The sequence below is a fragment of the Zootoca vivipara genome, chromosome 6, assembly GCF_963506605.1.
Source record: "Zootoca vivipara chromosome 6, rZooViv1.1, whole genome shotgun sequence".
Lineage (NCBI taxonomy): Eukaryota > Metazoa > Chordata > Lepidosauria > Squamata > Lacertidae > Zootoca > Zootoca vivipara.
In genome coordinates this window covers 461,755-486,931 of record NC_083281.1, presented here as the reverse complement: position 1 = coordinate 486,931, position 25,177 = coordinate 461,755, and the positions used below count along the sequence as shown (strand labels likewise).

General features: G+C 50.2%; 1 protein-coding gene across 3 annotated transcripts; it reads right to left on the bottom strand.

Annotated features, from left to right (window-relative positions):
- Positions 1-1,301: 1,301 nt before the first annotated feature.
- On the bottom strand, positions 1,302-20,552 carry LOC118085909 (excitatory amino acid transporter 1). 3 transcript variants are annotated; one of them, XM_060276496.1, is made up of 11 exons: positions 20,426-20,552; positions 15,529-15,609; positions 13,933-14,180; positions 11,112-11,249; positions 9,990-10,194; positions 9,772-9,814; positions 8,949-9,340; positions 7,107-7,340; positions 5,722-5,916; positions 4,526-4,660; positions 1,302-1,538 (listed from the first exon to the last, which is right to left on the bottom strand). In XM_060276496.1, the coding sequence occupies exons 3-11, from the start codon at positions 14,150-14,152 to the stop codon at positions 1,337-1,339; spliced, it is 1,764 nt and encodes a 587-aa protein (XP_060132479.1). In that variant the 5' UTR covers positions 14,153-14,180; positions 15,529-15,609; positions 20,426-20,552; the 3' UTR covers positions 1,302-1,336. The 3 variants fall into 3 exon arrangements, with proteins under 3 accessions (XP_060132479.1, XP_060132480.1, XP_060132481.1); XM_060276497.1 differs by lacking the exon at positions 20,426-20,552 and adding an exon at positions 19,312-19,726; XM_060276498.1 differs by lacking the exons at positions 1,302-1,538; positions 4,526-4,660; positions 5,722-5,916; positions 7,107-7,340 and having other exon boundaries at positions 8,945-9,340; positions 20,426-20,541.
- Positions 20,553-25,177: the final 4,625 nt, after the last annotated feature.

Genomic DNA, 25,177 nt, shown 5'->3' with positions numbered 1-25,177 from the left:
ATTTACTGAAGGGGAGAGGGTCTTGTGTTCAAATCCTGCTTGCGGTAGCTCCCACACCACCCCGATCCCATTCCCCCCTCCCATCACAGACATTTCACAATTCTCCGCTTTAATAACCGTCTTCAGTGCTTTTTTTCCCCTAAACATTTTTTAGGGGTACTCTAATTTTGACTTGAGAAAATCACCATTTTATAAAATAAAATAAAATTACTTCTAGTATGTCCATCATCTATCTATCTATCTATCTATCTATCTATCTATCTATCTATCTATCATCTAGTTCTTTTTTTCTAGGGGTACTCTCATTTTGACTCTATAAAATCACCATTTTATAGTTCAAATCGGGTGTGTGTGTGTGATAAATACAGCAAATGGACAAAAGTACAAATGATTCACAAAACATTTAGGGGTATGCGTCCCGTCCCCCCCCCCCCGGAAAAAAGCGCCGACCATCATCATAAATAAACAGCGTTTATTTTCTACGCCGGTAAAGCATCACATCTATACATTCTTTCTTTCTTTTTTTTACAAAAAAACCGTGTGTTTTGTTTCAAGTGTTGGAAAGACGAGTGTTTGTTTTTTGTGATGGAGATGAACATGATTCGGGGAGGGGTAAAAGGTAAAGGTAAAGGGACCCCTGACCATTAGGTCCAGTCGTGACCGACTCTGGGGTTGTGCGCTCATCTCGCATTATTGGCCGAGGGAGCCGGCGTACAGCTTCCAGGTCATGTGGCCAGCATGACAAAGCCGCTTCTGGCAAACCAGAGCAGCACATGGAAACGCCGTTTACCTTCCCGCTGTAGCAGTTCCTATTTATCTACTTGCATTTTGACGTGCTTTTGAACTGCTAGGTTGGCAGGAGCTGGGACCGAGCAACGGGAGCTCACCCCGTCACAGGGATTCGAACCGCCGACCTTCTGATCAGCAAGCCCTAGGCTCAGTGTTTTAATCCACAGCGCCACCTGGGTCGCCACCGGGGAGGGGGGGGGACACAAAAAAGGAACACTGGCACCGGATTTAAATAACGTGGAAACTCCTGCGATCGAAAGAAGGAAGAGGGGAGCCTCCCCGCGCTGCAGCAGAGAGAGAGGCGCGAGTTCGAATCCTGAAATCCTTTCGTGCAAAACTGTCACCGTTAGAGAGCTGCCTGCAATAATGTATCAGAATATGGGGACAGGGGGAAGAGCTGAGGATTTGGGGAAGGGGATACAGATGATGGCTGTGCCTCTCCTTGGTATTTCACAGTCGGTCGATGGCTCCGATCCGGAGAGGCCCTTCGGCCCCCCTTCGCCGGCCCCCAGCCCCCTGCCCACCCGCCCGCCCCTCCTGGGCGTCGTCACATTGAGGTCTCTCCGCTGAGATGCTTCTGGGTGTCGTTCTCTGGGTAGATCAACTGGTACGGCTTCGCGTTCTCCTCAGCCCCCGAGTCAACCCCCAGGTCCGTGTCCTGCAGCTCCAGCTCGTGGCGGGATAAGTGCTCCACCACGCCAGCGCCCAGCGAGTCCCCCAGGACGTTGATGGTGGTCCGCAAGCGGTCTCTGGCGGAAGAAACGGGGCGGCAGTTAAGATGAGGGGAGGGCGAAAAGGATCTGGGGGTCTCGGTGGACCGCAAGCTAAATGTGAGCCCAAAGTCTAAACAAAATAAAAAACATTCCTTCCAGCAGCACCTTAGAGACCAACTAAGTTTGTCATAGGTATGAGCTTTCATGTGCATGCACACTTCTTCAGATACACTGAAACAGAAGTCACCAGACCCTTATATATAGTGAGAGGGTGGGGAGGGGTATTGCTCAGAAGGGTGGTGGGAATGGGTGATTGGCTGATAGGAGTGGTAAACCTGTGGGCGACTGTTAACGACTGCAATTGGTCTTGCAGGAAAAAGCAAGGGGTGAGATGGCATAAGAAAGCTTTATCGTGTATAATGAGATAAGAATCCAATGTCCTTATTCAGACCAGATCTCTCCATGGTTTTAAGTTTGGTAATAAGTTGCAATTCAGCAACTTCTCTTTCCAGTCTATTTCTGAAATTCTTTTGTAATAAGACAGCTACTTTGAGATCTTGTATAGAATGTCCTGGGAGATTGAAGTGTTCTCCTCCTGCTTTCTCTGTCTTGTGATTCCTGATGTCAGATTTATGTCTATTTATCCTTTGGCGTACGGTTTGGCCTGTTTGTCCAATATAGAGAGCTGAAGGGCACTGTTGGCATTTGATGGCATACACAATGTTAGAAGGTGAGCAATTAAATCGTCCTGAGATGGTATGTTGGATGTTGTTGGGGCCAGTAATGGTGTTGTCTGGGTGTATGTGGCAGCAAAGTTGGCATCTGGGTTTATTGCAGACCTCAACAGATTGGAGAACTGGACCCAAACCAAATGAATTTCCATAGGGACAAAGGTCAGGTTCTGCACTTCGGCAGGAAGAACCAGATGCACAAATATAGGATGGGAGGCCCCTGGCTCACTAGCAGTACATGTGAAAAGGATCTAGGGGGTCTTGGTGGACCACAAGCTTAACACGAGTCAACAGTGTGATGCAGCAGCAAAAAAAGCGAATGCTATTCTAGGCTGCATCCTCAGAAGTCTAGTGTCCAGACCAAGGGAAGTCATACAGGTGAAACTCGGAAAATTAGAATATCGTTGAAAAGTGCATTTATTTCAGTAATGCAACTTATTATTTTTTATTTTTCTTTTAATTTTTACCAATGCTTTCTTTTGGAAATTCCACAGTAATAAAACAAATAGTTACAATAATACAAAAATAAACAGCGCTATGACATTTCATTAATGACATTCCATTTATAATTGACCCGCCTAACGACAAATAATTACAATTACAACAAATAAAGGCTTGACATATCTTGCTTTGCCTGTCATGCATCTATCTCATATATTGGTTCCACCTTTTAAGTTGCGTTACTGAAATAAATGCACTTTTCGACGATATTCTAATTTTCCGAGTTTCACCTGTGGTCCCAATCACTTCTGCCATGGTCAGGCCCCACCTGCAATCCTGTGTCCAGTTCTGGGCATCACAATTTAAGAAGGATGTTGACAAGCTGGAAGGGGGGCAGAGGAGGGAGACCGACACCATCAAGGGTCTGGAAACTAAGCCTTATGAGGGATCGTCAAAAGAGCTGGGTGTGTTTAGCCTGGAAATGAGGAGACTGAGGGGAGGTAGGAGAGCCATCCTCTAATATCGCACATGGAAGGGGGAACAAGCTTATTTTCTGCTGCTCCAGAGGGTAGAACTCGAACCCATGGCTTCAAGTTCTAAGAAAGGAGATTCCAGATAAGCATCAGGGAAAAAAACTTTCATAGAATCATGGAGCTGGAAGAGACCACAAGGGCCATCCAGTCCAACCCCCTGCCAAGCAGGAAACACCATCAAAGCATTCCTGACATATGCCTGTCAAGCCTATGCTTAAAGACCTCCAAAGAAGGAGACTCCACCACACTCCTTGGCAGCAAATTCCACTGCCGAACAGCTCTTAAGGTCAGGAAGTTCTTCCTAATGTTTAGGTGGAATCTTCTTTCTTGTAGTTTGAATCCATTGCTCTGTGTCCGCTTCTCTGGAGCAGCAGAAATCAACCTTTCCCCCTCCTCTATATGACATCCTTTTATATATTTGAACATGGCTATCATATCACCCCTTAACCTTCTCTTCTCCAGGCTAAACATACCCAGCTCCCTAAGTTGTTCCTCATAAGGCATCGTTTCCAGGCCTTTGACCATTTTGGTTGCCCTCCTCTGGACACGTTCCAGATTGTCAGTATCCTTCTTGAACTGTGGTGCCCAGAACTGGACACAGTACTCCAGGTGAGGTCTGACCAGAGCAGAATACAGTGGTACTATTACTTCCCTTGATCTAGATGCTATACTCCTATTGATGCAGCCCAGAATTGCATTGGCTTTTTTAGCTGCCGCATCACACTGCTGACTCATGTCAAGTTTGTGGTCTACCAAGACTCCTAGATCCTTTTCACATGTACTGCTGTTAAGCCAGGTGTCTCCCATCCTGTATTTGTGCCTTTCATTTTTTTGACTACTTTCTGGTAGTCAGAGTTGTTTGGGATGGAAGGTAGTGGGCTCTCCTTCCTTGGAGGTTTTTTTAAGCAGAGGTCAGAAGGCCACCTGCCATGGATGCTTTAGTTGAGGTTCCTGCATTGCAGGGGGGTCAGACTTGATGACCCCCGGGGTCCCCTTCTACTGAGTGGACTCGATACAAGACAGCTTCCTATGCTCCTATTTCAAGTGCACCCTAAGGGCTAGAAAGGTGGGATCCTTCCCTGAAAAATAAGGGCACCGAAGTCCAGAAACCGGAGGACTAGAAACTCAGGGTCCTTCCCTGGAAATAAAAGCTGTCTCTCTGACTCTCTCCCAGGCCGCGGGCGCAGTTTGGGGCCAAAGGTGTCGAGAAAGCCTCACGATTCCTATCTGCAAAATCTCATTTAAAAAAATGAAATAAACATTAATTCCTGCAGCCCAGGCAGGCAGCCTCACCCCTTCCCACCTCGCAGGGACTTACAGGAACCAGTCGACTGCCATGATCAAGGTGATGTCTTCGGTCGGCAGCCCCACGGACGTGAGGACGATCACCATGGTCACCAGACCCGCCTGAGGGATGCCGGCCGCCCCGATGCTGGCGGCCGTGGCGGTGATGCTGCGGAGAGCAAGAGGGAGTTGGGTGAGCCGGGGTTTCGGGGTTGGGCTGGATGTCCTTTGGGGGTCCCTTTGCCAAGATGCAACCCTCCGCCCCGAAGAGCATTGCCAGGGAGGCGCTCAAAAGGCGCTTCGAAACCAGCCAGATTCTGCAGCCGGTCATTTAAAGGACATGCGCCACACAGTTAACCAGGGTGGATAAAAACCAAGGATTTTTAAAAAATTAAATCTGATTTTTTAAAATTCTAAATTGGATCGTTAAAATAAAATGCTTCACGAGCGTGAATTTCAGGGTTCGTGGGGAACAGGAACCCTTGTTTTGCACATTGTGGTGTGTCTGAAGCAGCGGCAACCGCAGGAAACCTTCCTCGCAGGGGCGTCGGAGGAGGAGGAGGACAAATCGAGCCCCTCTTTCGCACACGCACAGGGCCAGATTGAGGTTTGATGCGGCCCTCAGCTCCTGAAGGTAATGGGGCCCTTTCTATGTCCAGCTGTCCGTTGTCATCAGCAAATTGCCACTGGTTTTTGTGTTGAATAGATGCTATATTGTGATTTATGGAACTCATAGGTATCTCAAACCATTTGCACATATTTGTTTTTTTATCTTATATTTTGGAAATGTGCATCCAGTGGGTTTTTTTGGGGGGGGGCAAGAAAGTGGGGCCCTAAGTTAGAGCTTGTTGAGCTTAGACGTATAGGTGAAACTCGGAAAATTAGAATATCGTCGAAAAGTGCATTTATTTCAGTAATGCAACTTAAAAGGTGAAACCAATATATGAGATAGATGCATGACATGCAAAGCAAGATATGTCAAGCTTTTATTTGTTGTAATTGTAATTTTTTTGTCATTAGGCGGGTCAATTATAAATGGAATTTCGTTAATGAAATGTAATAGTGATGTTTATTTTTGTACGATTGTAACTATTTGTTTTATTACTGTGGAATTTCCAAAAGAAAGCATTGGTTAAAAAATAAAAAGTTGCATTACTGAAATAAATGCACTTTTCGACGATATTCTAATTTTCCGAGTTTCACCTGTAAACCCGGCAGTTCGACACGCACCTGATCGTGAGAATCTGCCCAAAGTCAAGCTCGTAGTTGTTGACCTGCGCGATGAAGATGGCGGCCAGCGCCTCGTAAAGCGCTGTCCCGTCCATGTTGATGGTGGCGCCCACCGGCAGGACAAAGCGGGTCACCCTCTTGTCAACGCCGTTGTTCTCCTCCAGGCACCGGAACGTGACAGGGAGCGTGGCCGAGCTGCAGGCGAGAGGGTAGGAGGGCGGCTCTGGGATGAGCAGGCTGGAAATCCTACTCAGAGTAGACCACCCCCACCCCCGGGACCCAGGTCCAAAGCACCCGTAGCTCCTTTCCCTGCCAGAAACATGAGGAAGGGGCGGCCATGCACTCTGCACATGCTCAGGGGGCCACCCTTGTAGTTGGCGAAGGCTGGCCATCTTTCAAAAAGTGAAAACCGGGACACAAAACTTGTTGAGCTCATATTTTTTTTTGCAACACCTCCCTCCAAAATTGAGCAATCTTTAAGGTTTTATTTTTATTTTTTGCTGCCTTGTGATTTATTGCCTATTCGCTGAAATCATTTTTATTTGGTTTTACAAATGCAAATCAATTACAAACGCCAAATGCATACCCGTAAGATGAGATTTCTCCGAATCTCTATAGACAATATGATGTGATATGATATGATATGATATGATATGATATGATATGATATGATATGATATTATATGCAGTACTTTTCCATCTATAAGACGCCCCCATGTATAAGAAGCACCCTATTTTTTGGGAGTCCAATTTAAGAAAATGGGGCGGAGATGCCCCCCATGTATAAGACACCTGATCCGTTCAGGGTGCTGGGAAGGGTGGCGCACCCCCCCAAACCGGGAATCCGCCCGGGGTCCCAGAAACGCTATGGTGGGGAGAGAGGCACGAGTTCGGATCCTGCTTATTTCGTGCAAGATTGTCACCATGGGGCATAGCTGCCAAGTTATCCCTTTTTTACAGGGATTTTCCCTTATGCTGAATAGGCTTCCTCGCGAGAAAAGGGAAAACTTGGCAGCTATGCCATGGGGAGAACGATTCGTTGCTGCCTGCTCTCGTTCCTTGCCTGTAACGTATCACAATATGGGAAAGGCAGAAGAGCCGAGGATTTGGGGAAGGGGTGCCAGGAAGGGCGGCACACACCCCCAAACCAGGAATCTACTCCGGAAAGAGCCCTGGGGGGGGGCCTTGGTGGCCGCTCAACGCCCACTGACCTGGAGGAGGTCCTGAACGCTGGCGTTCTAACCACTCAGCCACACTCCCTCTCCTGGCCCAAATGGGCAGCCTGATCCAGGAAGGGCGGCACACACACACACACACCCCAAACCAGGAACCCGGCCCCCGGGGTCCCAGAAACGGCCCTTGGCGGCTGCTCAGCGCCCGCTTACCTGGAGGACGTCCCGAACGCGGTGACGAGGGCCTGTAGGAGGCCGCCTATGAAGCGCCAGGGGTTCTTGCGGGTGACGGCGAAGTAGATGAGGGGCAGGACTACGAGGCCGTGGACCAGCAGCCCCACAATGACCGTCAGAGTGTACATGCCCAGCTGGCCGCCCATCACCGCCAGGTCGTCCATCTCCAAGATCTTGCCCGCGATCAGGAAGAGGATCCCAATTGGGGCATACCTGGGGGGGGAGAAGGGCGCCCCATGCAGGTGGGGTCAGAAACAGCAGGAACCTCGGCACCAGCCAACTTCTAATACAGGTACAGAGCTACCTTGGTTCCCAGACTTAATCCGTTCCGTAACCAAAGCGTTCCAAAAGCAAGGCAGCGCTTTCCCATAGAAAGGAATGCAAAACGGATTAATCTAGGCATCCCCAAACTGCGGCCCTCCAGATGTTTTGGCCTACAACTCCCATGATCCCTAGCTAACAGGAACAGTGGTCAGGGATGATGGGAATTGTAGTCCAAAACATCTGGAGGGCCGAAGTTTGGGGATGCCTGATCCGTTCCAGGCTTTTAAAGACAAGCCCTAAAACAGCCATTGAACATGAATTTTACCGGAAGATATTAAGAATGCAAATAGAATATTACTTATGTACGGTATTTAGCTGCAAGAGTTTTGATCGCAAGAAACTGGAAAAATAAGAATGCACCAAATATAACAGATTGGCAAATTTTAATGAAGGAATATTCACAGCTAGCAAAAGTCGCTGGAAAAATTAGAGGGCAATCAAAACAAAAAATAAAAAAGGAGTGGAGGATTTTTGATGATTATATATCAATGAATGAAGTAACCAAATCCTGAAGGCAGACTAGAATTGAACCAAGTTGAAGCTTAAAGGAAGAGAATATAGAAGTAAAATATGACGGATAAATACAAACTACGTAGGATATGATTGGAAGACCTTTTTTTTCTTTTTTTCTTTTTTATATTTGTTTGTTTTTTTCTTTCTTCCTTTTACACCTTTTTCTTTGAATGTGAAATTTTTTTGTATATAACAATGAAATATCTTTTTACTTCTTTTATCTCTTTTTCTTGTAAAAAGAATATATGCGACTTATGTGTATGATATTTAAAGATTGAAATAAATAAAAAACATTTTAAAAAATAACATGAATTTTACTATCTAACGAGACCGTTGATCCATAAAATGAAAGCGATAATCAACGTACTGTAGCAATTACTTAATGAAACAAGGTCCCATTACTGTACTAAGATTTGCTTGCGTCTTGAATAATTCCGTATATAGGGATACATTGCTTCCTCATACCAAGATGAGGATAAAACATAAATTCACAACATGTTTAGGGGTATGTGTACCCCCAGAAAAAAGCACTGGCTCTAGTCCTCATGAGGGCAATTGACTTAGGAATCTGCCTTGGGCAGCACCAACACACCAGGTTGATTTTAATTATTTTTTTTAAGAACGGTTCTTTTTACGGAGAATTATATTTTGTTTCTTTGAACTGCTTTGAGTTTTGTTTTGGTTTTTTTTTGTAAACTGCTTTGAGGTTGGCAGAGATTAAGGTTCTTAAACTCGGGGTGCTGGGTTCGAGTCTGAGGTTGGGCAACGCAAGGAGGTGGAGCTAGAACCAACGTGGGGCTCATACCCACAACACCGAGAGGAAGGGAGTCTCACGCTCTACCGACTGGCCTGGCCTGAAGTCGCAGACCGATTGCGGAATCGTAGAGTCACGAGGCGTCCCCAGAGGTCATCCATCCCAACCCCACTGCCATGCCTGGTGCAGGACCCGAACCCACGACCCGGAGATCCCCGTGCGACGCTCACCAGATGATGATGGCCACCATGCGGAGGATGGCCTCGTTGAGGCAGTCGAAAAACTCCCGCAGGGGCAGCCCCTTCTGCTTCATGTTGCCGATGACCAGGCCGAAGCAGATGGAGAAGACCACCAGCCCCAGGGCGTTGACCCCGTTGACCGACCCGGCGCCCGGGATCACCTCTTCGTAGCTCAGCACCTCCGGGAGGGCGCCCAGCGCCTGGGAGACATTGCGCCAGACGCCGGTGGTGTTCTCAGGAGCCGCGGGGGTTAGCAGCAGCGAGGGGGGCGAGGCCAGGGCGGTGCTGCTGTTGCTGTTGTGGGGCAAGGCCTGGGGGGCAGCGGTGGGGGCTGCCTCGGCCAGGGTCCGGTTGATGACTCTGACGCTGTACTGGGTCTTGTACTGCAGGGGGAGAGGAAAAACGTAGCGTGGATTGGATACAAAACCAGAAAAGCCCATAGTGCCTGCACTGGCTGGCAGCAGCGGCCCTCCAGGGTTTCAGGCTCCTGATCTAGTACTGAGCCCAAGAGAGGAAGGATCTGGTCCTCGTGAATCTGAATCAAGGGACTCATTTAATGCAGACTCAGGAATCTGCTCCCCGACCCATCAAGCTCAGTGTGGCCCACACTGGCCGGCAGCAGCAGCTCTCCAGGCTTCTCGGAGAGCAAAAAGATCCCCTACCCGTGAATCTGAATCAAGGGGTAAATTGAATACAAACTCGGGAGACTGTGGCTTGGTCCACCAGTCTCACCTACACTGGCCGGCAGCAACACCCTTAAGTCCGAGCCAGATCCTCTCGGGGGGAGGAACCCGCCCAGCTGCGCCCCTCTTACCTGTCTGAAGCAGGCCTCCACCAGGTTCGGGGGGAACATGTTCCTGCGGACGGAAGGGGGAAAGAAAACCAGATTATCTTCCCGCCGCCAAGCAGGTGGGCTTCCTGCCCGGGATGGTTCAGCTGTGATTCCTGCTTTTCAGGGGGGTTGGGATGGATGACCCCGCAGGGTCCCTTTTGGCTTTACAGTTCTAGGATCTTAGAGCTCCTCCCACTCACCGGACGAGGTCCAGGAAGGCGTCGGTGGTGTGGACCTGCTCGACGGTTCCCTCGCGGTGGAGGGTGTCCTTGCTGCCTTTCCCGGGGTGGATGATGAGGACCATAAATATGCCAATGAAGACGGCTATCAAGGTGGTCGCCGTGTAATAGACGACGGCGCGGAAGCCCATCTTCCCCGAGGCGCTGCCGTCCAGCGACGCCATGCCTGCGGGGTGGGACAAAGGAGCTGGAGATTCGGGGAGGGAGAAGGCTCTCCAGAGACAAGACACAGGCCGAGCGGCGGCGGCTCAAGATCAAGCATGCGGAGTTGGGAAAAACTATGTATATTCCGGCGTATAAGACGACCCCCGACTTTTCCAGTTAAAATATAGAGTTTGGGATATACTCGCCATATAAGAAATACGACCCGGCGTATAAGACGATCCCCAACTTTTGAGAAGATTTTCCTGGGTTAAAAAGTAGTCTTGTACGCAGGAGTATACATATTTATTTGAATTTGAAATCAAATTGAAATTTGAAATTCGAATTCAAAATAAATGTTTTAAATGTAAGTAATGAAATTCAAATTCAAAACAAATGTTTAAATGTAAGTAATGAAATTCAAATTTGAAATTGAAATCCAAGGCAAATATTTAAATATAAGTAATTAAATTCAAATTTGGAATTCAAATGCCAAGTAAATTTGTAAATATAAGTACCGGTAATGAAATTCAAATTGAAATTCAAAGTATTTAAATGAAAGCAATTAAATTCAAATTAAAAGTAAATGTTTAAATATAAGCAATTAAATTCAAATTAAAAGTAAATGTTTAAATATAAGCAATTAAATTCAAATTAAAAGTACTTGTATTCAAAATCAAAATTCAATTTCAGAGTAAATATTTAAACATAAGTAATTAAATTCAAATTTAAAGTGAATATTTAAATATAAGTAATTAAATCCAAATCCAATATTTATATTGAAATATTTATATTACACACACACACACACACACATTTATTGACACCCGTGTTTTCCCCGTGCAAATGAGTGCAGACCAGGCTGCAAAAAGACCACGCCCTGGCCCACCCCGCAGGGTTAGCGTCCGGCAAGGCAGAAGCCCTCCAGGTGCAGCAGCTCACCTGTGATCAGGCTGGAGACGATGAGGGGCAGGACCAACATCTGCAGCATTCGCATCAGCAGCTCCCCGGGGAAGGAGAAGTACTTCACCTGGCGGAAGGTCAACTTGTAGGGCCGCAGGGCCATCGCCAAGGTGATCCCTGCGGGGCGGAAGGAGGGGCACAGAAATTTGCTCCCGGCACTTGAATAGCGGGTCGAGAGCTCCCGGAGCCATGTGCAGAGTGCCACCGGGGAATCTCGGAGCAAGAGGCGGACTACAACTCCCATGGTCCCCTGACCGCACTCGCCGGGGCTGATGGGAAGCGGAGTCCTGGATCTAACCCTGTGAGTTGGACAGGTTGAGCAAAGTCGCTGAAATCCCTTCTGCAGCCAATTTAGATGTGGGCCCACAAAGCTCAGAAACCCAGACTATTTATCAAATTTTTAATTGTGTTTCGTGAATATCGGCTGGGTTTTCTTGTCCGCCTTTGACCTGCTTAATAATAATAATAATAATAATAATAATAATAATAATAATAATTTATTATACCTCGCCCATCTGGCTGGGTTTCCCCAGCCACTCTGGGCGGCTCCCAATAGAATATTAAAAACATTAACAATTTCCCTTCACGGAAGTGCAGCTTGTGTATACGGTACTTAAAAGGGGGGAGGGGAGATATTTAAAGAAGAGCTTAAATATTTTCCTTTTTTAAAAAGAAAGAGAGAGAGAGAGAGAGAGAGAGAGAGAGAGAGAGAGAGAGAGAGAGAGAGAGAGAGAGAGTTTTCATGCAATTCTTTCCCTCCAAGCCAATTAATTCCCAAACCAGGTGGAACAAATTCGGGGAAGGAATGATAATGTTTTAAAAACGCGTGAAATTGAGATGAACTGCAAAGAGACTGGATTAGGAAATGCAAAACTTAAATAAATAAATAAAAAGTTTAAAAATAAACTTTTGAAGAAAATATATCATTCTTTTTTGAGATCTTGCAAGCGGAGAGAGCGAAGCAGATCTCCTCTCTGCAGCTTGCTAGAGTTCCCACCCCAACCCCCCAATCCTCTGTAATCCTTGCAAATTTTTCTGGCTCTTTCTCTCTCTTTTTAATTTTTATTTTTTTCCGGAACCCGGAGCTATTTGGCGTCACCCTGCAAGCAGCTCGTGACCGGCTTAATCTGACCCACACACGCAAAGCAGGCAGAAGCCTTCCCCGACGTCCAGATCTCCCAGAAGGGACCCCGCAGGCTCATCTAGTCCAACCCCCTGCAATCTAATGCTTTGATGGTGTTTCCTGCTCGGCAGGGGGTTGGACTGGATGGCCCTTGTGGTCTCTTCCAACTCTACGATTCTATGATTCTATGATCTAGGAATCCTTTCCCCCAAACGCAGCATTCGAACTCGTGACCCTGAGATCGAGTTTCGTGCCGATTGAGCTACGTATACTGGATTGAAAGAAAGAAAGCACATTATCTGATTTCCAGGGGGCAGATTTGGAACCTCGAGCCTTAGGTTTTCCTCTGAGCCCCACAGCCTGCTACCTGCATGGGGGAGCGTTTTTAAAAAAATATATTTATTTTAAATGCTATAGCCCTTCCCAGGAGGACTGTACCACCTGGTTTAGGGAAGTTTTTAATGTTTAATGCTGTACTGTATTGTGTTTTTAATATTTGATTGGGAGCCGTCCAGAGTGGCTGGGGAAACCCAGCCAGATGCCCTGGCTGCAGTTCTTTGATTGGCCACAAGGGGGTTAAACAACCACAGGCTTGAATTGGGATGGGTTCCCCAAAGGCCATCCATCCCAACCCCAGAGGGAGTCGATTTTAGGTGGTCACGTTGTGGCTTGGAGGGGGTCAGATGTTAAAGAAGTAGTTTAACCACCACCCCCGCCTGGTTCTTCCTAGTGACGATGCCCTTTCAGAGCAGCGGTGGAATGGCTCAGTGGTTAGAGCAGGGGACTCTTGGGGTCAGGGGTTGGGCTAAAGATTCCTGCCTTGAAGGGGGTTGTGCGTGTGAGGCCCCCCCTGCACATACGCAGAGTGCCCTGCCAGCACATCCGGCTCAAGAAGCATGAAGTAGTGGTGGCCAGGCACTCTGCGCATGCTCGGGGGCCACCCTTGTCTGTTACACCGACAATCATGATATGAAACGGGGGGCAGCCAACCAGGTGCATGCTGGGAGTTCAGAGGCCAGCAACTTCCTAGCTGCCCCAAAACCACTCGTCCATTTTTTTTAATATACAAATTTTAATTTTTTTACACAAAAATTGACATTATTCAAATCCTTTTCAGTGTGATCATTTCTTTCAGATAATTTCTTTATCGGCTGCCATAACTGCCATTTATTTTCTTTTGGGGGGGCAATTCATTTCCCCTAAGTTTTCCAAAATTAACAGCAAATTAATTTGAATTCACCACCAATTTAAAAATGGACTTTCCACACCCAAGAGATGCTTCTTTCCCCCTCCTTCCTTTGCTGTTCACAGTACAGCATTCCACTGCCATTTATCCTCTGTCGCCAACCATTTATTTCTTCTCCTTCCCTGGCCCATGATTCGAATCCTGATCGCGATTTCATTCGGCAATAGCCCTTTCCTCCGAAAAGAGCCCACCGCTCTCCAGCAAAGATCCTGGCCCGTGCCTCGATTCCCCCCATTGCAATTTTGTCGCGAGAAGCCGTGCGCGCCACAAATTTCCCCGATCCTGCAGCGGGGAGTTCCACCGTTCCGCTCTGGACAAAACCAGGGCTTTCTGGGGATAGCAAGGAGCTCTGCAGGGTGGTATTCGGCCCCACTGGCACCCCAAAGACGCCCATCTGAGGATATGCAGGGACCCCCCTTGCGCCCCCTTACCCAGAAGGACAGCCGTGACGGTGAGCAGGACGAAGGCATTCTTCTGCAGGCAACTCCGCACGCTCGCCCGGGTGACGCCGTACATCCTGGCTTGCGCCCGGGCCGCCCTCTTCCGGAGGGCATGGCGGAGGCGCTGCGCCCGGCTGCCCCCCGGCCCTAGCGCCTTGGACTCCTCCTCGTTCAGGAACAGGCTGTTGGCGCGAGCCTGGCGCTCACCCATCTCAGGGGCGGCTCAGCACCCCGGGCACCTGGGGGGGGGAGAAGGAGCAGAGAGCGAGGGGGGAGGAATGCAGCCAAAGCTGGCTGACCCGCCAAAACCCACAGGGGGGGGAGCCTGGCCTACCTCGCAAGGGGGGTTGGGGGATCCAGCGGGGAGAAGCGGGGTGGGAAATGGAATCTGTGCCTAAAACAAAGCCACCTAATTCCTTCCTTTCTTTATTCCTTCCTTCCTTCGACACCTAATTCCTTCCTTTCTTTATTCCTTCCTTCCTTCGCCACCTAATTCCTTCCTTCCTTCCTTCCTTCCTTCCTTCCTTCCTTCCTTCCTTCCTTCCTTCCTTCCTTCCTTCCTTTGCCACCTAATTTTCCTTCCTTCCTTCCTTCCTTCCTTCCTTCCTTCCTTCCTTCCTTCCTTCCTTCCTTCCTTCCGCCACCTACATCCTTTCTTTTCCTTCCTTCCTTCCTTCCTTCCTTCCTTCCTTCCTTCCTTCCTTCCTTCCTTCCTTCCTTCACCACCTAATTTCCCTTCCTTCCATCCATCCATCCTTCCTTCCTTTTTGTAAAACCTTGGTGCTTTACTGACAGACCCTTCAGAATGGTCATATCATGCATACCTTTTAAAAGCCCCAAAGGATTAACATTAAATACGAGGGTTTTATTAAAAAAAATCTATTAGAAATATCCAAGCACTGCATTCTCCTGGGTTTAAAAAACAAACCAGCCCTGCTGTGTGGGACAAAGCAGGAACAAGGCATCAGCTGGCGTAAAAAATAATAATCCATGTTTCAGCATCCAAAAATCAATCTTTCTCAGCAGACAGCCTTCCTGCAGCAAAGTTTTTCTTGTCTCAAGTGGCTAAAACCACCTAATTTCTAACATTCCAATGTTAGGATAAGTCGTAGAATCGTGGAAAGGATTCCCCAGGGATCATCTAGTCCAACCCCCCCCTTGATTCCCAGAATGATTGACAGGGAAGGGACCTGACGGCCATCTTAGCTCAACCCGCTGGAACACAGGAATCTGGCCTGCGCCTCTGCCCTAATCGGGTCACCCCGATTAAAACCGTCGTCCAGAACCAGCCCCCAACCCCAGAAAACCCCTTGGCGCAACCTCTGAGTGAAAAGCAACAGGCCCATTTTCCAGAGGGGGAGACTGAGGCTCCGCCAGCCGGGAGAGAGGGCACCTGAGGACAACAGCCGGCATGCCAAGACCCGGCTTGGCACAGGGAGCTGGGATTTGAAAAACCAGCCGCCTGCAAAGCAGATTGGCCTCTCTGGACAGGCTGGGGCCAGGACCCCTCGAGCGGACCCACCTCTGGGTGGCCAAGTGGGGCTCCTCCTTGGCACGGGCGAGGGGCGGCCCAGATCCGTGGCTTACCTGGAGGAGCCTCTGCCAGGCTCAGCTCAGGTCCTCTGTTCTAGGGCAGACTCTTCCTCTCGCCTCCGCTGCTGTTGAGCTCTGGCAAGGAAAGAGAAGTCCGGGTTAGGATTCGAGGCAGGAGGCGGTACCAGCCCTGAGCGTGGGGCTTTGGGCCCCCTGTGGGACGCCGGGAGAGGAGCTTAACCCTCTTGCACCAGCCAAGGAGATGGAGTCAGGCTGGATCAAGCCCAGGGCTGAGAGCAGCCCCACTGCCTGTGTATAGGGGCTGGGCCGCTTGCTTGCCCGGATCACAGAACTGCACAGGGTTGGGACCCAAGGGTCATCCATCCCAGCCCCCGGGAAAACCCAGCTAAATGGGTGGAGTGTTATTGCACGTGAACCTCATGGGTAGGTTGCTCAGTGGGCAAAGAGTCAGCCTCGATTGCTTTCGCTCCCAGCCCAGGCGGCCCTCGGAAGGCCACGTGGCCCCTGGCCTAGAAGGAAAGGCTCTTCCCGCGCCTATCATAGCTTTAAAGAAAGACGGTGAGAGGATTTTTTTTTTAAATGTCCATCCTGGGTTTCTGTTTCCCACACCACCCAATCAGATGCCACACGGTGAGCCGTTTGGAAATCGCAGGTAGACTGCGACTGCGAGGGGAGGCTCCATTGAGGGACCCGGAGCGTGCGGACTGCCTCGCAGGATAGAACCAGCAGAATTCCAGCGTTGGAATTCTGTGCAGTGCAACGAATGAAAAATGGCAACGGAGAGGAAATTGCAATGAATGACAAATGGCAACGGCAGCATTGAATTGCAATGAAATAAAAACCAAAGCGGAACGCTAGGAGATTCGGGGCAGAAAAGAACGGGGGTGGGGTGGAGTGGGGGGGCTCCTTGCGCCCGTGCTCTGCTTCCAGAGGCAGGGAATGCTTCCGGATTCGAGTGTTCAGGAGGCCAGAGGGCTCCGGGGCTCAAATCCTGATGGAGGGTTTTCCGCACGGCAAAGCGATTTGCAACAGCTCAAGACATCACCGGCCGCATGTGGGCATGCAAAGTTCTCTGGAGGACCACAGATCCCCCCCCATCATCACCCCATGTTTCTGCGCCCCCCCCCATTTCCCCTGCATCGCTTACTCACATCTCCTCTCCGCACCAGACAAGCTCTTTCTCGTTCTCTCCTTGCAAAAATCCCTGGATGCAGAGAGGAGGAGGAGGAGGAGGAAGACGACCACCTCCGAACAAAGCCGCTGAGATCTGAAAGGGGGTGGGGGGAGAGCAGCTGTGTGCCCATGCCTGGGGAGGGAAGGGGGGGTGAGATGCAGAGACGGGCCCAATCCGGAGGGGAGAGTCTGTTGCCAGGGCCATCTTTGAGGAAGATGCAGCGCTGAGCGGAGGAAGGAAATCTGGCACTGAGATGAAGGCAGAGCCCCCTAGACCACACCTGGAGGGGGGCTGAATTGGCCTGGGGGGTGGGTTCTTTCGAAGCAGCCCCCTCCCCAATTAAAAGCAATGACCTCGCTTCTTCCGGAGGGGAAAACAAGGAGCCGGTCCTTTGCCAATTTCAAAAAGCTGGATCCACGAATCACTTTTAAAAAAGATGGCAACTTGCAAAATGAAGGAATTTCAGTTTGCGAAAGAATGAAAAAACCTACTCGGAATTAATCCTTCCACAGAGCTGGATCTGGTGGGTGGGCTATGGTAGAAATTTATATTTTATATTCATGTTTCTACTATTCTGCATTTAATCAGAGACGGTTATAGACATAATCAAAAGGGAGGCCTGGGTTCGGATCCTCACTTAGAATCATAGAGTTGGAAGAGACCACAAGGGCCATCCAGTCCAACCCCCTGCCAAGCAGGAAACATCATCAAAGCATTCTTGACATATGCCTGTCAAGCCTCTGCTTAAAGACCTCCAAAGAAGAAGACTCCACCACACTCCTTGGCAGCAAATGCCACTGCCGAACAGCTCTTACTGTCAGGAAGTTCTTCCTAATGTTTAGGTGGAATGTTCTTTCTTGAAGTTTGAATCCATTGCTCCGTGTCCGCTTCTCTGAAGCAGCAAAAAACAATCTTACTCCCTCCTCCATATGATATCCTTTTATATATTGGAACATGGCTATCATATCCCCCCTTAACCTTCTCTTCTCCAGGCTAAACATACCCAGCTCCCTAAGCCGTTCCTCATAAGGCATCGTTTCCAGGCCTTTGACCATTTTGGTTGCCCTCTTCTGGACACGTTCAAGCTTGTCAGTATCCTTCTTGAACTGTGGTGCCCAGAACTGGACACAGTACTGCAGGTGAGGTCTGACCAGAGCAGAATACACTTGTTAAGTTGCAAGCGTCCTACCTCGCAGGGCTGTTGTGGGAATTAAATGAGGGAGAACCACAGCCAGATGGGCAAAGTAGAAATAATAATAATATATTATTATTATTATTATTATTATTATTATTATTATTATTATTACTCATGCTAACTCAAGCTCCTTGGAGAACCGAGGCTGGGGTGTGAATGCAAGGAAGAATAAAACAGACCCATCGTCCTGCCTCGGGCTTTTGGGGCATCATTGCTCTGTTCCCAACAACCTTGCGAGGCGGGACGGGGTCCGTTCCCATTTTACAGGACTGTAAAAAAAGTCCAGAGAGGCTCCGAATTATTGGCAGACACCTCTCAGCCTAACAGCTGCGAAGCGAAGGAGCAGCAATGCCCCCGAGCCGCGTTCGAGAGTCCGGGGCACGGTGCCAAAAGGGCGCCTCTGAGCACGTGGGGAGCGCCTGCAGAAAAACGGAGCTGGAATTAAGGAGCAGTATTTCCTCGCTCCTGCCAAAGCTGTTTCGCCAGAAGGATTTGAAACCTTACACCCACTGGGAAGAAGAAAAAATAAAAAAACGTTTCCAGATTAAATGAAATGAAGGCATGCAGGAATTTACTCCCTCCTGCGTCAGGGAACAGGCCTCCATCTTTTCCTAAGCAGAAACCCGGCAAGAATCAGTGATTTTGGAGCAAAAACAGCCCCGGAAACAGAGAACGGAACCCGTTTTTTTTTGTTCAAAGTCAAGAGCAAATGCCATTCTATTCTTATACCCAGAGGCAGGGCAGGTGCTCTGAATGCAGAAGGTCATGCAGGTTTGTTGCAGTTGCAAAAGGCTGCAGACACCGAGGGCTTATCCATTGGTGATGTCTGCACTGACCGGCAGGGTGACAAGGGACGATCGCAGGATGGCCGGACCTTCTGCATGCAGAGCACCTGCTCTGGCGCTGGGCGAAGGTGGTTCTCTTAAAAACCAAGTTTCTGGTCCTCGGCGTTGTGAACAAGGGCATGGAGATCTGCTTTGTGTCGCCCGCACTGGCAGCAGCAGCGGCTGCCCTACCTTCAAGTGCCAGGAGGGCCTTCTGCACTCAGAGCAGGTGCTTGACCGCTAAGCTCCGGTCTTTTCCTCATGAGTCTGGATACAAGCTGAAGCAATGGAGGAAGCTGCCTTGGACCATTGCTCTGCCTAGTTCAATACAGCCTGCACTGACTGGCAGCAGCTCTCTTGCTAGGAGATCCCTGCGAGGTTTGGACCTGGAAAACCTTCCACATGCCAAGCACCTGCCCTTCCCTGGTCCTCAATATTATCAACAGGCGGCTGGTTTAAACGGGGCTGAAATCAGCCCACCTAGCTCACCACTGCCGGCACAGGCTGGCAGCAGCAGCTCTCCACAGTTTTGAGCAGGGAGTATTTTCCCAGCCCTGTCTGGGGACGGACCCCAAAACCTTCTGCATGCAGAGCACCCCCTCTGCTCTGTACAAGAAACTCACCTTTCCAAGACGGTACAGTAGCTGCCAGTTGAGACTGGGTTTTTTCCTCCCCCAGTGAATCCTTCCTGCCGTCTTGGCCAGGGCAGCACAGTCAGCATAGCCTGAGACTCGTGATCTCAGGGTCGTGAGTTCGAGCCCAAGATTCCCGCATGGCCAGGGGTTGGACTGGATGACCCCTGGTGGTCCCTCCTGACTCTGCAATTCTATGCTTCTACATCTGGAGTGCCAGGCAGATGTTCCTTGCTCCTTCTTCCCTGTGGGCTGGCTGGAGAGGAAGAAACTTCCCCTATTTCACTTTCACCATTTTGGGTAGGCTGGGGGGGGGGCCACGAGGGCCTGCTACCCCCCTCTTAAAGCTGGGGCATGAGGTCGGCAGACCCCATAGATCTCCTGCCCGTCTGACTCCCCACAACCCCCCCCCGCATTCAACCATGATTTTCAAGGGGCGCTGGGGTGCCCATAAATCTCTCCTGCTCCCCTTTCCCCTGGCAACGACCCTGCGAGGAAGGCTTCATTTATATTTATATTTATATTTATATACAGTATAATATTATACTGTATATAAATATAAATATAGGCGTGCTATGGTCCATGGCGTGGACCATATATATTTCATATTTTGTATATAAATATAAATATAGGCGTGTATGGTCCATGGGGTCACGAAGTCGGACACGACTAAACGACTAAACAACAACAACAACATCATAATATTAAGGCTTACAGAGCAAAACACAAAACAAAAATACAAAATACAAATACGAACCAAAATACAAAATATATTTCCCCCTTTTTCTAAGCAAACCAAGACTTTTACAAGGATGCAGTGAAAACAAAAAAGCGGGCCGAGAAAAATAGAGAAGACCACTCTTGTTGGAGGGGGGCAACCATTGCGCCCCCTTTCCTCTCCAACTCCCCCCGGCTCAGTCCCACCCGGTTTCTCCCCTACAACACCCTGCCTGGTGGGGGCTCGCTCCCCCCACCCCAGACCCCCCACCTAGACACGCGTCACGTGGGAACGAGGCAGGGCGGCGTGCACGCGTCGCGGTTGGAAAACGTGGCGAGAGAGAAGCGCGTTCGCGCGCGCATAGAGGGAGGCTGCCTTCCTTCCTACCTGGCCGGGCTGCTGTTTCTGCAAGCGCAGCAGCTGTTCCGTGCGCGCGTCCTGCTCGCTCCTTCCCCGTCCGCACGTGCGTCCGCCTGGCCGCGGCTCCTTCTGCCTGCCTGCCTGCCTGCCTGGCGCTAATCGGAGGCGGAGAGCGCGCCTTCCCGGAGCCCATTGGCCGCGCCAGGCGGGCGGGTCCGCGGCCACGGCCGCCCTCCCAGCTCCCGGACTCGGAGCCGGAGGGCGGGCGGGCGGGCAGGGCTGCTGCTGCTGCCGCGGAGCCGGGGCGCGTCGGAAGGGGAGGAGGAGGAGCAGGGCGCCTCTGGGCATACGCAGAGCGCGCCCGGCCCGAGCCTGCCAAAGGAAGGACAAGGGCGCCTCTGGGCATGTGCAGAGTGGGCGCTGCCTGAGCATGCCAGCTTCCTCTCCTCTTGCAGGGCAAGGGTGCCTCTGGGCATACGCAGAGTGTGCAGCTTCCCTCCTTGAAAGAAAGGAAGGAAAAGGGAGCCTCTGGGCATGCGCAGAGTGGACAAAGCCTGAGCATGCCAGCTTCCTCTCCTCTTGCAGGGCAAGGGTGCCTCTGGGCATACGCAGAGTGTGCAGCTTCCCTCCTTGAAAGAAAGGAAGGAAAAGGGAGCCTCTGGGCATGCGCAGAGTGGACAAAGCCTGAGCATGCCAGCTTCCTCTCTTCTTGCAGGACAAGGGTGCCTCTGGGCATACGCAGAGCGCGCCCGGCCCGAGCCTGCCAAAGGAAGGACAAGGGCGCCTCTGGGCATGTGCAGAGTGGCCACTGCCTGAGCATGCCAGCTTCCTCTCCTCTTGCAGGGCAAGGGTGCCTCTGGGCATACGCAGAGCGCGCCCGGCCCGAGCCTGCCAAAGGAAGGACAAGGGCGCCTCTGGGCATGTGCAGAGTGGGCGCTGCCTGAGCATGCCAAGCTTCCTCTCCTCTTGCAGGGCAAGGGTGCCTCTGGGCATACGCAGAGTGGGCGTTGCCTGAGCATGCCAAGTTCCTCTCCTCTTCCAGGACAAGGGTGCCTCTGGGCATACACAGAGTGTGCAGCTTCCCTCCTTGAAAGAAAGGAAGGAAAAGGGAGCCTCTGGGCATGCGCAGAGTGGACAAAGCCTGAGCATGCCAACTTCCTCTCCTATTGCAGGAAAAGGGTGCCTCTGGGCATATGCAGAGCGTGCACCGCCTAAGCCTACCAGCCGCCTCTCCCCTTGCATGAAAGGACCACCTCTGGGCACGCACAGAGTGCTGCTTGCCTTTCCCTCTGCAGGGGGAGTCGGAGAAGCGACCTGCAGGAATGACTTGCCCCCAAGGCTGCGCAAACCCATTCACACATACACTCTGCTCCTGTTTGGGGGATCTGGGTGCAAGGACAGGACACTGAGTTTCCTGTCATTCTTAAACGGAGCCTCCATGGACAGAGCCAGTCTACCGCAGAGCAACAGCGGGAGAAGCCCCGATGCAGCTGCTCGGGAGGCAGGATCTGCACCCAGGGCAGAGGCGGGAAACAGCTGCTGTGATTAACCCCTTGCCAGCCACTCGCAGGGCCCAGCTCCTTGGCACAACGCCATGTTGCAACGGCCTCCTCCTCCTCCTCGCCTTTCCCCTGCGGAAGCTCCAAGCAGCCGTTCTGGGAAGGATTGCGAAGCCCGCCCCGCCCCTCGCACCCACTCCCTGGTAGGCGAAAGCCCTCCCTCCCTCCCGGGTTAACAAAACCAGAATTTGTGGGCCTCCCGTGAAGCGGAAGGTTGGGAGATTTGGCTTGGTTAGACTGGGGAACTGCCTGCCACAAGACCCGCCTTGGCCAAGCACAAAATTCCTGCATCCAATCAGCCAAACGAGAAGGACAGGAGGCTCTTGAAGTTTGTGTCCCGTTTTGGGGGGGGGCAGCCAGGATCCTGGGCTCAATGGGGGACCCCCTTGGGCCCCGACCCAGCCGGATTTCTGCTGCCAGGCCCAATCCAGGCTGGCAGCTCAAAGTCGCCGTGACTTCTAGGCCGCGTCTCCCCGGAGATGCCAGCCCGGGAACGTCACACGCCCTGAATAAATCGGGGAGGCCCAAAAATAGATCCCCTAGGGCGCCTGATTTGCCGGGAGCCGGTTAGAAAAGGGGGCACCTCCTCTGGCACCCCTGCCCTCCCTCGTGGATTCACGTGCCCTGGCCGTGGGGCAGCCCCGTTCCTGGTGCCAGAACTGTGTCACCGAATCCGCACCCAGTGCCCTCCGAGGGGCTATTAAAAGATTTGATTGGCGCACGGCAAGGCAGGCATGTAGGGCAGAGGTGGACGGGGGCCGCATTCCCCTCCGGGAGTCCTGACCCCGATCGCCTGGGGTGGGGAAGCCCTTTTTAGCCTGGGGGGGGGGCGCAGAGGCAAATGTGGATGTTATTACCCCCACCTTTGGGTACCACGGGCAGTGGGGTGCAGTGAGCGGAGCATGGGGGGCGGCGACCCTGCCACAAAGGTGTGTTTTGTAAATATAGTATTTATCAATTTGTTGTTTGTTTCTCTTTTGATTCCGCATTATTATTTTCATGTTCAGTTTGACATAATAATAATAATAATAATAATAATAATAATAATAGTGATAATAAATAATTTTGTCCATTTTGTAGCATTTCAACACATCCTTATTTTCCACTGTAAATTTTAGCTCTTCTGGTAAGCCATTCGAATTCTGCCTGCATCCTTTCTACGTCATAGCATCTGTATTTTTTCCTACTTGCCTTTCCTCATTCCAATTCCCATTTTAAAAATAAATATAAGAAGCTATGAATTATAATCATCGCACGTCTTTTAGATCAGTCCAGCTTCAGATTGTTCATAGAATCCTAGAGTTGGAAGAGACCACAAGGGCCATCCAGTCCAACCCCCTGCCAAGCAGGAAACACCATCAAAGCATTCTTGACATATGCCTGTCAAGCCTCTGCTTAAAGACCTCCAAAGAAGGAGACTCCACCACACTCCTTGGTAGCAAATTCCACTGTCGAACAGCTCTTACTGTCAGGAAGTTTACAGGTAGGTAGCCGTGTTGGTCTGAGTCGAAGCAAAATAAGAAAATTCCTTCAGTAGCACCTTAAAGACCAACTAAGTTTATATTTTGGTATGAGCTTTCGTGTGCATGCACACTTCTTCAGATACACCAGGAAGTTCTTCCTAATGTTTAGGTGGAATCTTCTTTCTAGTAGCTTGAATCCATTGCTCCGTGTCCGCTTCTCTGGAGCAGCAGAAAACAACCTTTCACCCTCCTCCATATGACATCCTTTTATATATTTGAACATGGTTATTATATCACCCCTTAACCTTCTCTTCTCCAGGCTAAACATACCCAGCTCCCTAAGCCGTTCCTCATAAGGCATCGTTTCCAGGCCTTTGACCATTTTGGTTGCCCTCCTCTGGACACGTTCCAGCTTATCAGTATCCTTCTTGAACTGTGGTGCCCAGAACTGGACACAATACTCCAGGTGAGGTCTGACCAGAGCAGAATACAGTGGTACTATTACTTCCCTTGATCTAGATGCTATACTCCTATTGATGCAGTCCAGAATTGCATTGGCTTTTTTAGCTGCTGCATCACACTGCTGACTCATGTCAAGTTTGTGGTCTACCAAGACTCCTAAATCCTTTTCACATGTACTGCTCTCAAGCCAGGTGTCTCCCATCCTGTATATGTGCTTTTCATTTTTTTTGCCCAAGTGTAGTACCTTACATTTCTCCTTGTTAAAATTCATCTTGTTTGCTTTGTTTGCTTTGGCCCAGTTGTCTAATCTGTTAAGCAAATGTTAATTGTTTGCAATAGTGTACACATTTACCATAGTTCCCCCCCCCCCCGTGTGTAAGGCGGCCCCTATTTTCCCGTGTGTAAGGCGGCCCCTATTTTTTGAGCCCAAAATTAAGAAAGAAATATGATTATTTATATTTATATAAATAATCACAACATTCCACGTACAAGATGACCCCCCCCCCGTTTTAACTTTAAAAAAAATGGGGGGGAATATAGTCTTCTACTCGGAAAAATACAGTACCCCCTGTAGTCTTCTACACAGAAAAATACAGTACGTAGGTAAAGGCAGATTCGCACCCGCTTCTCTGTCCTCTAGCCAGGTGGAGAAGAGGCACGATTGGGGTTCGGGGATGCTGTGGGGCATGACGTGGGGAGACAGAGAGGCTTTTTTGCAGGGGTGTTTGTGCCCCAGCCGGGATCTGCAACTCCGCAAATAGTGAAATAGAGCCTCCTGGTCTAGGAGCAGTCTACCCCCCTCGATGAAAACAACCAGGGAGTGGGAGGGAGGCTGCAGCCTTTATTCCAGGCTAGGGAAAGGTGGTTAGAGCCCCTTTCCAGGTAGGGCTGAGAATGCGTCTCACCCCCAAATCCAAAACCCTGGAGCGCCGCTGCTGCCGGTCAGTGTGGGGCTACAGTCCTGAGCTCGGCGCTCCCGCGAGCCTGGCAGCTTCTGGTTCAAATTGCCCTCCATAAATGGGATAAATACAGTACAGTTTTTCAAGTGCTCGGGACCGCTGGTGTAAAAGAAGCCAGACCCTTGGTCCTTGTAGCTCAATATTGCCCACACGGGCCAGCAGCAGCTCCTCGTGGTTCACGGTCTTTTCCCCTGAGTCAAACTTCTTCTACGGCAGAGCCGTGGCTCGTCCTTTAAGAGCGAAACAGAAGAAATTTGATCCAGGCTGAGCTCAGAAAAAAGACCTCGAACCCCAAGGAGCTGCTGCTGGCCTGTGTGGGCAATACTAAGGTACAAG

Coding starts and splice junctions, on each gene's coding strand:
- LOC118085909 (XM_060276496.1), bottom strand. CDS start 14,152: ATGGGTGAGCGCCAGGCTCGCGCCAACAGCCTGTTCCTGAACGAGGAG. Junction 9,341..9,771: donor TGGAGGCCTGCTTCAGACAG/GTAAGAGGGGCG, acceptor CTCCCCCTGCAG/TACAAGACCCAGTACAGCGT. Junction 5,917..7,106: donor GCGTTCGGGACGTCCTCCAG/GTAAGCGGGCGC, acceptor TCTCGCCTGCAG/CTCGGCCACGCTCCCTGTCA.